At 46.2% G+C, this 14,439-nt stretch overlaps 1 protein-coding gene across 1 annotated transcript in view; it reads left to right on the forward strand.

Moving 5' to 3' along the window:
- ROBO4 (roundabout guidance receptor 4) overlaps nt 1-14,439 on the forward strand; it is a 62,939-nt gene that overhangs the window by 34,094 nt on the left and 14,406 nt on the right. Inside the window, exons 15-16 of the mRNA XM_063139504.1 lie at nt 90-191; nt 10,331-10,475. Coding sequence (XP_062995574.1) covers nt 90-191; nt 10,331-10,475 — 247 coding nt within the window. The remainder of the gene's footprint in view (nt 1-89; nt 192-10,330; nt 10,476-14,439) is intronic.

The raw sequence follows: 14,439 nt of genomic DNA on the forward strand, positions 1-14,439 counted from the left end.
TTCTTCTTCTTCTTCTTCTTCTTCTTCTTCTTCTTCTTCTTCTTCTTCTTCTTCTTCTTCTTCTTCTTCTTCTTCTTCTTCTTCTCCAGAGCTACAACAAGCTCACAGCACACCCATGCCACCACCTAGCATTTCACCAGACTGGAGCCACCATGGCAGCCGGACCAGCAGAAAGCTCCAGAAAATCCATGGTAGGAGAAGGACCTGCTTCTTCACAAGCTAGGGGCAAACAAAGGCATCAGAAAATGGGTTGAATCCTTGGGTGGGATTCCAGACTACGATGGTTAAATTTAGTTCCCGTTGCAATCAAATGGGCTTTGAGCCACAAGTATCATGTCCTGTTGATTTCAATTTGACCTAAAATCCAGATAGATCCCCCCTTATAGGATACTTGTGTGAAGTGGCAACGTGTGTGGGTGTGTATTTGTAAAACAAACAATTTTTCTTCAGATTGATTTGCTTGGAATAACTACAATGTCCTGGATCTGCCCTGACTGTTGGTCAACAATAGTGCAGGAATCATAATCCAACACAACTGGACTACTACACGTATGAACTAGGACATGGCCTTCTAGAAGGCTTTTTAATTATGAATGCTGCTTTGCATTTTGTTTGTTTGTTTAGCATAGTATCCAGCCTGAAGAAGAGTCCTACAAAGCTTGCTGATTTCTGGGCCCCAGGAAAAGATACATTTCTCCTCTGTGCTTGGTCCCTGGGATCAACACACAACTACCTTAGCTTTTTACTGACATTCTTTTAATGCCTTTCCTGATGATGATGATGATGATGATGATGATGATGATGATAATGATGATGATAAATTTATTTCTTACCCGCCTCTCCATTTTGATCGAGGTGGGGAACAATGAAAAATGATAAAATACATAATACTCAATTAAAACATAATATACATTGTTAAAAACATCCTAAAAACATCTTAAAATTCCACTGGATAGGCCTGCCAGAAGAGATCAGTCTTTATAGCTTTCTTGAATGCTAGTAGACTGTTAAGTTGATGAGTCTCCTCTGGCAGCCCGTTCCACAGTCTGGGAGCAGCAGAAGAGGAGGTCCTCTGGGTAACACCTGTTAATCTAGTTTTTGCTAGCTGAAGTAGATTCTTCCCAGAGGACCTGAGTGTGCAGGGCGGATTGAATGGGAGAAGGCAATCCTGCAGGTAGCCTGGACCCAAACCATGTAGGGCATTAAAGGTGATAACCAACACTTTATACTAATTGGCAGCCAGTGAAGAGATTTTAAAACTGATCACATTGACATAACAGTAGAGGGCAGCAGAGAATCACGTTGAGTCCAGATTTCAATAGCAAGCCACTAAGAACTTTTCTGCCAAGAAAAATGATCGCTAATGCTTTTGTTCATCCCGGTGGCCGGGTCTCTTTTAGAGCTTTAGGACTCTTTACGCTTCAGCATGTAGTGTAGCCACACATCCTTTGTCATGGTCTGTCATCCTGGGAGATTGGGGCAGGCAAAATCCACACCACATGTCATTGCCATTTTGAGCACAGGTCTCACATGAATCTGTGATCCATATTGGTGGTTCCACTGGGAGCGTTCTTTCTTAATAGTGTGTGTGATCTTTCGCAGGAGTGAGGCTGGGGAGTGGAGGGTTAAAACTCTCCTCCTCGTGCATTACGTTCTCAATGAAAACGCATCCCCGCAAGCCTGCTATTGATTTTCTTTTAACAAAAACACTGCAGCGTCAAGAGATGCTATGTTTAGGAATGCACAAGAGTTTAGTTCCTGTTCGCAAATCGTGCAAACATCTCCCATTCACAACTCCAGATGGGAATAGGAATGCAATTCTCAGGGATTTTTCACAATTTCCCAAATTTGCGTTTGTGTTTGAAAGTGCGCAAATGCTTCAGAAAATGTGCATGTGCGCATATGCACATCTGCACAAGCGTGTACATGCAAAAATGCCCATTGACACAACTCCCCCACTCAAATCTGCACTTTTTCACTGTGGTGGGAAATGCCTGCTTTTGGAACGAGGTGAAATGAGCTTTGAGGAAGAATTCAGAGAAGCTACACAAACTCAAACACCATCTGTTTGCCCATCCCTAGGCATGTTGGGGCATTTGCCAAGGGCCCCCACTCCAGCAGGGAGCCCACTGACGAGCCCCTCCGCTTTGCCTCTGCAACCTATGTGTTCACTTGCCTCTCACTCAGGCCCAGACACTGGCGGAGGTTCCCCCAGAAAACTGCAACCCTGCATGCTTTCTAAGGATATGGGATTAGCATCATCCCTGGCTGGGCTCTAAGACTGCATGCCTGTGTGTAGGGACTGTGTTTCTTCCTCAACCTGGTGTCCTCCACATGTGTTGGTGTACAAGTCCCATTATCATCACCTGGGAGTTGTATTCCTACTAGGGATGTGCTCCGCTTCTAATCGGACCGGAGAAGCAGGAGCGGAGCGGGGGGCTTCGCCTGCCCTTAAGGCGGAGGCGAAGAGGATTGGGGGGCCGGCGGAGCGTGGCGGAGAGGATCGAGGTGAAGGCGGATCCTTCGCCTCGATCTGGAGCTCCGCCGGAAAGGTAAGTGGGGTTTATCGGGCCCTGCTGCTGTCGCTGTCGCCCATGCGGCGACAGCGGCAGGGCCCGGTAACCCCCCCCGCCCTTCTCTCCCTTACCTGCCTCCGTCCGCGGTCCGTCAGCGTCTTCAATTGAGCCCGTGGTTCCAGCAGGAAGTCTGGGCCGCTTGCGGCCCAGACTTCCTGGTGGAACCGCAGGCTCAATTGAAGTCGGCGACGGACCGCGGACGGAGGCAGGTAAGGTCCCCCTCTCCCTTGGTCCCTTACTGGGCTCTGCTGCCGTCGCCACATGGGCGGCGATGGCGGCAGGGCCCGGTAACCCCCCCTATGGGGGGGGGAACGGAGCTCTGATCCGGATCCGGAGCTCCGAGCGGAGCGGAGTGGGCACAGGCAGAGTGGCCTGATCCGAAAATGGTGGATCTGAAAGTGAAGCGGAGCGGGGGGTCTGTGCACACCCCTAATTCCTACACATCTGGAGGGTACTAGGTTGGTGGAGGCTCTTCTAAGCAGTACCTAACATTTTTGTTGGCTGCTCTTGTGGTCGAAGCCTTGCTGAAGCTGCCATATTAGGCCAGATCTACACCAAGCCTGATAAGACACTTCGAAAATGGGTTGAAAACAGTATATGTAGTGTGTCCTGGGCCCCAACAGTTGTCACTACTGTTATAAAGCAGTAGTGTAGATCCTGCCCTAGACTGACACTAGATCAGCCTTCTCATTTTTTTTTTCCTTTTAGAGCCTTAATACTTTGGATTGCCTTCCAATAGAGTGGCCACATGGCTCTCTTCAGTGTGCTGCTAGTCATTGAGACGTCAGATGCTTCTGTGTTGCTGCTTGTGGGTTTTTAAAATGAGTTCACATGCTGTACCTGGTGCCCTCCAGGTGTTTTGGACTAGAACTCCCATCATACCTGAACATTGGCCATGCTGGCAGGGACTGATGGGAGTTAAAATCCAAAACATCTGGAGGGCACCAAGTGCCTACACCTGCTATACCTAGGGATGTCAAAGAAATCCACAATTGATTCTCCTGCAGACTGGATTTTTCCACGTCACATTGGTTCTGCAGAGTAGTGGTTCAGTTTTTTTGGTTTTTTTTTTACTTGTAAGGGATTCACACAAATTTGCACTTGCACTAATGCTTGTTAGGACAAGTGTACACTTGTGCTAGTGTGCATTTGCACAAGTAGAATGAAATTCTTGTACATCCCTAAAATATATATATATGATTCTGTTAATGAGTGGGTGACATAACAAAAGATGCCCAATAATCCATGAAACACAGATGGATTGGATTTAACAAAGTCCATACTATGGGCATCATTGGACGAGCGTTTTATTGCTTGCTCGCTACTGCCCACTTATGGATGTGCGCACATCCTTTAGATGTTGATGTCTGCCTCCCACTTCTTCCACTCATTTTTCCATCACAAAATAGACCCCTTTTAATCTGACTTTTTTTTAAAACGGAATGTGCTGCGATCATCTGCTGTGTGCAGGAAAAGTGACGTGATAAAAACGGCCCCTAAATGGGCCATGTGACCTTTGTTTACTTCCCCTTTCCTCTCTGGGAAAAAAGAGGAAGTAATGAAGGACAAATGTGGGGGCAGAGAAACGACGGTAAGGAAACACAATTTCTCCCCCATGTGATGAAGCTCATAGTCTCCCTTCCTCAGCCATGGCTTGGTGGTCTGATCACCGGTCCAGCTTAGGATTCTGCTGCTAGGTGAACTAAACCTCTCTAGGAGGCAAGGCTTGAGAATCTCACAGTGGATGTGACAGCCGTTGTTTTTATATGAACTGAACCTGCTTAAGAACATTAGAAGAGCCCTGCTGGATCAGACAAAAGGCCTATCTAATCCAGGAACTTGTTTCCCACGGGGGCCAATGAGATGCCCATGGCAAGCCCACAAGCAGGACACGAGGGCAATAGCCTACAACCTCTGCGGTTCCCCAACAATTGGTATACAGAGTTATGATGCCTCTGATCCCGCAAGTGGCATAGAGCCACCATGAGTCATAGTCATGGATAGCCTCATTGTCCATGAATTTACCTAATCCCCTTTTAAAGCCATCCAGGTTGCTGGCCATCACTACATCTTGGAGGAGTGATTTCTGGGCCGGATTTCCAAATGAGGGACATCCCTAATAAAAATGGGCTAGAATGAGTGAGGGATGGGTTTATCCAAACCCTAGCAAGTGCCCACACCTCCTAAGGGGAGGCCTGGTCTGCCCTTAAGTAGCTCGGCTTTCAGGGACTTTCAAGAGCTCGAGGTGAGACTACTAGACCATCTCTGAACACTCAGCTCTGGGGGCAAATAGATGCACTTCTGGAAGTAGGGCTGCACTTTGCTGCTGTTGCTTTTATTAAGGAAGCCCAATGCCAGATGAGTCTCCAGCCGCCAAGCTGGCTCTCAGACGAAGAGGCTTCGTACGAAGCCCTTTCTAATGCTTAATGAGGCTGCGTGGCAGCCGAGGACGCGTCTCCTCTTCAACTTTGCACACAGCCTCCGCCACCCCTCTCCCCAGTGCCCCACGCCCATAAATCCTTCTCAGCCATTCATGAGGCAGCGTCTGCGAGGAAGGGGCTCTGTGGCTAAATTGGACATTCTGGGAACAGAGAATGGGATGGTTTTCGGTCTCGAAATGGATTGCGATGTGTGTGTATTGTTTTTATTGTCGTTGCTGCTGCTGCTGTGTGAGCTAGGGATGGGAGAACAAGGGACACGCAACTTCATTGAGATTCTCCAAATGTACTTTCAAAGCTCGGTTCTCCTTGCTCCTCTTTCTGTTTGCAAGTTGGCTTTCTTTCCCTTCAAATGGGGAACGTGCCCGTTTCCGTAAGCATTTTTTTTAAAAAAGGGGACCACTTTCTCCCCATCGACTAAAGTGTGAAAATGCATCTTTTTTTTAAAGTGCATTTCAAAATGTATGCATTTTTTTTCCTTATGTAGACACTAGATTGAGAAAAATGCACTTCCATTCAAGTTCGGGGGATGTGAACGCAATGAGTTCCCAATTCACATATCATTGATACCAATGGTATAGGGTGGGATACAAATGTTTTAATAACTAAGTAAGTTTTGATGATTCACAAATGGAAATGAAACTCTCGTCCATCCCTAGTGTGAGCTGACAGAGTACTCATAAACCCTAACTAAAGGCTGGTTTATACCTGCAACAGAATCAAGTAATAAATAATTCCCATCCTGGATTATCCCTTTTCAAGTGGCAGGCAGGAGCTGCCTTACTTTGCATATGGGGCAAAGATGAGAAATGTGTGGTCCTCCAGATGTTGCTGGACTACATATTCCATCAGCTCTCACTTCTGGCTGTGCTGCCTACGGCTGATGGGAGTTCAAGTCCAACCACATGGGGGGGGGAGCAACCTGTCCTCACCCCTGATATAGAGGCACAGTCTGAAATAAGTAACTGGAAGTAATTTTCTACAGTTTGAAGGAGTGCACCAGTCACAGTTGTGATATGGGAGTTGCAACTCCAAAGGGAACACATTCTAGAGCTTGGCAGGAACATTGGAGAAAGTCCTTTCTTGCATGCCTGACAAGCAGGTGTGTCTTCAAGAGCCTTCTCCAGATGTTCTTTGGTTGTAATCTTACACCTGGTTAGACAGGAAAACCATGGCTGGCTGGGGAAATGCTGGGAATTGTGGAATTCTCAAAACATTGGGCCTTAATCACGGAGCAGGCTCATACAAAGACAGATGATCCTCAAATATCCAGGACCTAAGCAGTTTAGAGCTTTAAAGGTTAAAACGGACACCTTCAATTAAACCCAGAAAACAATTGGCAAACAGTGCAGAGTTTTTAGTACTGGGATGATGCAGCCAAGATACCTAGTAGGGGTGTGCACTCTGCCCTGGAATTATCTGGTAACTGTGAACATCCGCAGAGCATTCAATCTTCCAGAGCGGAGATTGGCCGCTTCAAAACCCATCGATTAATGTCAGAGCGGAGATGCGCCCAGTCGGTGCTTCTAACATCTCCATAATTATTCAACCATGTTGCGTGTGTGTGTGGTATGTGTGTCTAATTGAAAACCTCCCAATAAGGAACATGGGGTGATGGGGTGGGGCAATTATTTTGATGGGTAATTCGATGAGGCGGAGAGAGGGACCCGCTCTGGAAATCGAGGCGAAGAAACACCTCTACGGAGCTCTGGATTGAATTTTGAGGCAGAGAAGACCCACTTTGCACACCCCTAATACCGCAATTAGCAGCCTAGGTGCCACAGTTTGCACCAAAGCTTCCAGACACTTTTCAAGAAAAGCCCCATATAGAGCTCACTGCAATAGTCTAATCAGAATGTAACCAAGGCATGGATAACTGTTTCCAGATCAGACTGCTACCCAGATGTAGTGTGATGGAGAAAATCATCACTCTGGTTGTTAGAGGTTGATGTAACACACATATTTCACACCTGCCACTTAAAGTACTTCTGAGCTTATCTCCCACAGTTGGTGAGCAAGTGTGAAAGATAGAAAGATGGTTTTGAATGTGTTCCTGTCATGCGTTTAAAATTAAATAACTTAATGGCCATGAAAGAATATGGGTTTACAATCTCATTTCCACATTCCTGCGTTTTATTTTGGTCAGTGGAGGCTGGTGGCTCTGACTTCAGTGGGGCTGAGAAACCCTGTTTTAGACAGAACCAGCCAGAACTCTAAAGGAGATATCCGAGGTGCTGAACTCTATCCCCAAATAGGTTCAACACCTTGGATAGCTTCTTTAGAGTTCTGTCTCGTTCGGACTAAACTCCAGAATAGATCCACATGGAGCCGCTGATTATGGTGCTATCTGTCTGAAGTGCATTTTTTGTTCATCACCACCATTTTTTCACCATACAGTTGCATAGATTTAGGAGTGGCCTTTTCATATTTTAACTTGTGGAGCAGGGAGGACTCTAGGTCAATGGCAGAGCACACACTTTGCATGCAGAAGTCTCAGGTTTGATCCCTGGCATCTCCAGGTAGAGTTGCCTGAAATCCTTGCCAGCTGCTGCCAGTCAGTGTGGACAATGCTGAACTAGGTGGACCAGATTCCTATGTCACCTAAACAGAAGTGTGGTGGGAAAAGCTTGTCAGTTTCAGTGACGTAAATTTCCCTTCATCATCCTGCTTGTTTGCTCTCCCAGCCTTTTCCTGACCTTGTCAGTTTCACTGGAGAGCAAATGAATGGACAGTGAAGAAATGGTCATGACATGGACCTGAGGGTAGGGATGTTGGAGAATTTATTTATTTATTTATAAATAAATAATAAATAAATAAATGTTGGAGAAATCCACCACAAAATCAAATGAATTCACATTTCTATGAATCTGATCCACAGATTCTGCAGCAGACCGGCTTTTTCCGAGTCTTGTGGTTTTATTTCACGGACTTGCAGACTTTTTTTTTCTTTCCAGAATTTTATGCAAAATTTAGTCATAGGAAAATATGCAAAATATTTTTTTTAAAAAGAAAACACCAGCTGAAAATGCACATAGTCCTCATAAGCTAAAGCATGAAAATGTGCATGGTTTTGTGTGTGTGCCCATTTGGGGGGATTTTTGCAACTGCGTAACTGTGCAAATTTGGGAAATTGGAAAAAAAAAATTCCAATCCTACTGAAGAGCAGAGGATGGTGCAAAAGGTATCTGACAGTCTGCAAAACACAGACAGAATGAATATTACAAAATCTGTATAACCCTACCTGAGAGATACCTGTGGGATTTGCATCTAGCTGCCCGACCCCGTGAATTAGCATCTGGGTTAGGGCAGGTAAGGGATCCTCTTCTCTTGCACTAGAGGAGGGGATGTGGTGACACATAAAGCAGGAATAGAATAACTTGTGAATGGTGACAACATGCATTAACTGAAGCGGGGGAGTGATAATTGAAGCAATTTTAAATGTACGTGTGATTTTGGCCTACATCACAAGCTGAGATGGTGTGTGTGTGTGTGTGTGTGTGTGTGTGTGTGTGTGTGTGTGTGTGAAAGAAAGGCTCCTGTTCCCTTCCCTTTCTTCTGCCTCCTGTTTAATGTTTCTTTGTCATGAGCCATGCACTAGGGGTGTTACAGAAGACACAGTTGTGGTCCTTGACAGGAGAATTCTTAGAGGAGAGATGGGGATTAAGAGAGGGGGGTCAGGGAATCAGGTGCCTGTAGAACCATGTGCAAACAAACAGTGATAGATAAGACGTTATAGCATGGACTAAACCCACTCCCTCTTTCTGCGTCAATGAATAACGTTAGCAGAACTCACAGACAATTGCCCACCTGGACACCGTCTTAGGTGCTGTGACCTGCAGAAAGCAACTAAATTCGAGGTAACAGCCCTGTTGGTTGTGACTTGTGATAGATACGGGGCAGCATTATTGCTCTAATCTCCTTTCCACATCCCTGCAGCTCAGAAAACTAAGTGCCTGATCAATTTGCCCATAGAGATCCTGTCAGGCAGTTAATGCTTATCTGGGCCTTTTCTCTCTCTTTCTCTCTCTCTCTTTCTGATGGGCGCATTAAGTTTTCCCCAATCTGAATTGGATCTAGCAGTCATACACAGGGGTCGGGGATGCTGTTTAATGAGACTTTCAAGGAGAACATTATTTTTAGTTTCCTACAAGAAGGCCAATGATGCTGACAGACTTGCTTCTGCCACCCCCACACGCACACACACGCACACACACGCACACACACACACACAGATCTACGGTGGTCTCCTTCCATTGGATGCAAGCACCATGGAGCCTAGAAGCCTAACCTCAATGACAATAGTAAACTTGTGATCAAATTAACAATGTGCATACTCCGTTATAGAGATGGTTCAGAAATTTGTCAGGTTCACATTTCAATGCGAACTTACCAAAATTACACTTCCTGGATTTAAACATGAGCCACAATGCATCTAAACCTCGAAATCCATACATTTCCAGAGTTTGCGATGCATTTCACTATGTAGTATGTGTGGTGACACCCACCTTTCTGTCCCTTAGGTATGTCTGACATTTGTATGTCTAGTGAGTGCAGAATGTTTGACTGAGTGGGTGTGGCTAGTGATGCGGTGAGAGAGGGGGAGGGAGGAGTATAAATAGGTTGGCTGAGGGGATTGTGAGAGTTAGTTTTGAGGTTTGGTTTTAGTCTGGGAGTTTTAGTCTGGCTTGTGCTTCGTGAGAGTGTTTGGTGTGAGGAGTGAGAAGAGATAGAATTTTAAGGGACTTGGGATGGTTGTTTTAAATATAAAAATATGCAGGCTTGATCTAAATTGAATTATTAAAGATTTGTTAAATTTCAATAAACTTTACTTTGTGTTCTGTTACCACAAACCAAGTGTCAGCTTGGATTTATTACCTGCTATATTACCCAGTGTAAAAACATCTGACAATACACCTGCAGTTCAGTACCTCAGTAATAGAACCTATTTTCCAAAACCCTTTACCTTGTTCCTTCACATATAGGGGAAAGGTTGTGTTGTTTTCACCCTTTCCTCAGGATTTTCAAGAGGTGGCGCTTGGCTTGAGAAGGGTGTGCTAGGCAAGGCCTTCTGTGTGAGGTTGGTGCCGTCGCAGTATGTATAGTAGACAAAGTTATGTACATTTGAAAAATTGCGATGCATGTTTTGAAAAACATGCAAAAATACATACTTTTTTGTGCAAACTGGGTTGTGGGAATGTGTAATCCTGTTGAAGAAACAGGATGGCAGGAACCTAATAGTAGAAAAAAGAAGAACTGGAGGTTGTGTACAAGCCCAAAATGGCTAACACTGTATCTTTTCCTTGTCTTCCTTCCTAGGGCAGACGAAAAAGGTGCAGAAAACATACAGCTTCCCAAAGTTCTCACACTGGAGTGCCTCACAGAATGTGGCTGGTCTGTTGCCTCCTCCTCCTCCCGTCCCTCCAGGTTTTCAGGTTCCCCAGGATAACAGCACCCAGCAAGGGTAAGAACAGCTCTGAAATGCCTTTTTAGTTTATCACTGTTTGTAGGACTCTGTTCATGATCCTCTTTCTGTCTTGATATGCGCTCTGGAGGGTCTAAGGATGCTTATGGAAGAAACAGATCAATCTTTGTACCTCTGTCAAATGTTCATGTTCCCTCCTCCCTATGCACAGGCACACTTCCTTGCTCACCATGTTCTAGTTCAGGAATGGCAAACCTGCCCAAATTGAATGCCCTCCCCCTCCCCTCCCTTGCACATCCCCAGTAGTTGTAAAGAAGGGAGAAATGAAGTAGGTGCAACTTTTCACTCCCATTAAAGGAGAGCTGCAGAACCTCAGGCCTGGGGTCCCAATCTGGCCTGCCTGGTGCCCCAGTACAGCCCTCTGGGGTGTCCCAGACAGCTAGGCCCCTTTGCCTGGCTTCAGCTGCTTTTCCCCAACTTCAGTGGTTTTGTGGTTTCTGAACTTTGGTGCTGTTTTTCTCCCATTCTAAAAGGTTGACATGCCTTTGCTAAAGCTTAGTTACTGGCAGTAAACATGAGCTCTGTGAATCATTTGAATCAAAGAGTCCTGAGTCTTCAGTGACTACTGGCCAAGGTAACCAGGATACAGACCTCTTCAAACCCAGATTTCAAACCCAGTTTTGAAAATGACAAACTTCCAGGCTGCAAAAGTGGGTGAGGACTGATGGATGGGAACTCAAAGGCTACACCTATCTCCCCCAAAGCTGGCGCCCTTCAGATGTGTTGGACTACAACTCCTATCAGTCCCAGCCAGCATGGCCACTGGTCATGCTGGATGGGAGTGTTGGGAATTGTAACCCAACACATCTGGAGGGCACTGGTTTGGGGAAGACTGAACTGTAGCAAGAATTCCAGTGGTTAAGGAATGTCCACCTGACATAGCTTCTGTTCCATCCTCATGAGTATACCCGAGTACCAGTTGCATGGGGCATGAGTTTGGGAGAATCTCAGGATCAAGGGTCCCAATCCAGCCCTCTGAGGTTGCCCAAGAAGCCACGCCTCTTCCTTTGGCCACACCCATTTCCCTTGACTACAAGCATTTGGCATTTTGCACAGCCCCTTCATCCATTGTATAACGATGAAATGAGGCTAAATTACTGGAAATAAGAGCATTAAGATAAAATATGCTGGGGTGTTTTGCCCCGCCCCTTTTGCCTTCAGCTCCACCCACCACTGGAAAGCAGCTCCTGAGAGCTTCTCCCAACTGAGATTCTGAACCTCAAATGAATGCTTTGATGGTGCTCAGATCTTAACTGAGCTCACAAGGTGGTGACTCATAGCCAGCTGTAGCGACGGAGGTCTGCCGTACTATAGAATTCCTCCCTGGGCTCACACACCTTTTGATGGGGAGCACGCTGCAGCTGCAGCTGCATCAAGATCCCCTCCATGCTGACTCATCTTCCAATCATGCCAGGTGCTTAGAATAAATTCCCCGCTGCCCCCCTCTGGCACTGAGAAGGGTAACCTACCTGCTTTGCATATTATCTGCAGGCACCGGTATGATGGATCATCCCTGACGGGCGCGGGCAGTGAGTGGGGGTTAGCGGGTAGATGGGAAATGAATTCCGACCATACCTTCTACCTACTTTGCACTTAAAAAGCTACAAATCAAGCTGAGAATCTGTGCCTTGCTAGGAGGGAGCGTTTCCCACTTAATAGGCCAGGCCTTTGTACAAGTGCCCAGCTATTTAAGTAAATGGACAATTATCATTCCAGGAAAGTAAATCAATCCATTAGTGAAATATCAGCTGACTCCGTCCTTTTCGCTGCCCCCTGAATCCCACATTTATGAAGAGAAAACGTTGTCCTTGGATCTGTGCATGAAATAATTCCAGTGTCATTCTAAATTTATGGGCAATTACACAATAATTGGCTGCTCGATTGAAAATACATTTTGTTGCAGAGGGGATCAGGGCAGGGTTTGCTCGAGAGAACTGACTGTGGTGCATTTCCCGTGTGCTGCAGGCCTCAGGCCAGAGCTGGTGTCTGTCGCATGCTCAGGTTGGAGAGACACGGAGCAGTGGAGGCTCCAATTTTGGTGGGGCTGGGATTCCATTCGGAACTCTAAAGGAGCTATCCAAGGTACTGAACCCATTCTGGGGCTGGGGTTCAGCACCTTGGACAGCTCCTTCAGAGTTCCGGCTGGTCCTCATTGAAACCTGGAATGGAACCACAGCTCCACCAAAATTGGAGCCATCGCCTTCTAGTGATGAGAGAGCCACAACATAGCAGCATAGAGTGTGGCGGAAGCGGGTAGAGCCTGTAATTCCAAGACTGAAGCCACCTTTTCATGGCAGAGGGGCGGTGCCACGACACAGGCTCTGAACACCAAGCCTGGCCACGGCTACTCCCTGCTCAAGCCAAGCACCACCGCTTGATACGCCTGAGGCAAGGGATAAAAACCACCCTCCTCTAAACTATGTGGAGAAAGGGGTTAAATGGAGAAAGATTTCAATATATAAAATAAAACACTGTGAGTTATATGTGCTGAGGTGAATTATTGACAGAGTGGGTGCTAAATGTGTAAACTTCAGATGATAAATACCAAACAGACATGTGGGATTTTTGTAGTAGTTAAAAACAAAATAATTAAAATTTATTTTTAAAAGTTCACAAGTTTTGTTTCAAATAAAACATTTAAAAACTTTTTTGAAACCTTTCATCCAATCCTTCCACTCATTCACATACGCGCTTTCCTTTCTCTCACACAATCACTTTTGAGCTTTCTTTATTATCTGTATTGATTAATATACATCAACTATGTGCACACCACGCTCCAAAGACACCACTCTCTACACTGAACCACAGGAGATGGCCCAAACAGCAGAGGACTGGGTAACCATGTCTCCTCTTTTATAGAGGGAAGCCCTCTATTTGAAGGACTGTCTTCTATTTTGAAAGCAGTCCTCTATTTGTGTTCAGTCCCAGTCTGGTTTGAAGATAAAGAAGGGAGAGATGGGCCTTGAAGTTGCCCACCATCTTCTAACAACCCCCTAAGGAAGGCCTTTAAATAAAGAACAGGCTGAAATGAACAGGATGCAAATAATTTATTTTCGTGAAAATAAATTATTTGCATCCTGAGAACCCGTTTCTCCTTTTTTCTGATTTGGCTTGGATGGTCTCCTGCTTTTGTATTTAGGAAATGGAGCACCACCCACCTGGTGCCCAATCCCAGGTTTGGGCCAGGCAGGCTCTCTGGGATGCCCTGCCAGCTATTTCCCTGCTGCAGCAAGAAAAGAAACAAACAAATAAAGTGGGGGATGGGCTCTCCAGAGTACCATGTGGCCATGGCTCCTGTGGACTGGCTAGGAGGAGGAGCAGTTGGCCCAAATGCCTTCCCCATAGCAAGGCATTCTGGGTGAGGTGACCCCAGAAACTGCCCATGTTTTTGATGGGTACCTCATTCAAATATAGACAGAGGGACCCCCATCTATCTCCTAACCATTTAACTCCCCCCCCCACATGCCACTCCCTTTAGTTTTCTCCTCTCCAGATGCTCTGCTGCTTCCTCCCTGCCACCGTCTCCCATCCTGGCTGCCCCACTCTCCTTCCCAGTGCAACTGACCAGGAGGTGGTGGGAAGCAGTAACTGGGGTGGCATTTCCTTCTTCAACACTCTCCCTAAAACCCCCCAACAACTGGTCAAGTTGGGCGCACAGAGCAGTGAAGAACCTGCCAAGATCCCAGAGGTGATCTCCATCTTCATTTCCCCAGAATATCCCTGGACCCATGTGGAGCCTGCAGGCACTCTGGGGGACTAAAGATGGTGCCCTGGCAAGTTGCTTCGCCATGCAGCATTCTCAACAGTGTGTCCTTCCTTCCTTCCTTCCTTCCTTCCTTCCTTCCTTCCTTCCTTCCTTCCTTCCTTCCTTCTTTCTTTCCTTCTTTCTTTCTTTCCATCCTTCCTTCCTTCCTTCCTTCCTTCCTTCCTTCCTTCCTTCCTT

The sequence above is a fragment of the Elgaria multicarinata genome, chromosome 12, assembly GCF_023053635.1.
Source record: "Elgaria multicarinata webbii isolate HBS135686 ecotype San Diego chromosome 12, rElgMul1.1.pri, whole genome shotgun sequence".
Lineage (NCBI taxonomy): Eukaryota > Metazoa > Chordata > Lepidosauria > Squamata > Anguidae > Elgaria > Elgaria multicarinata.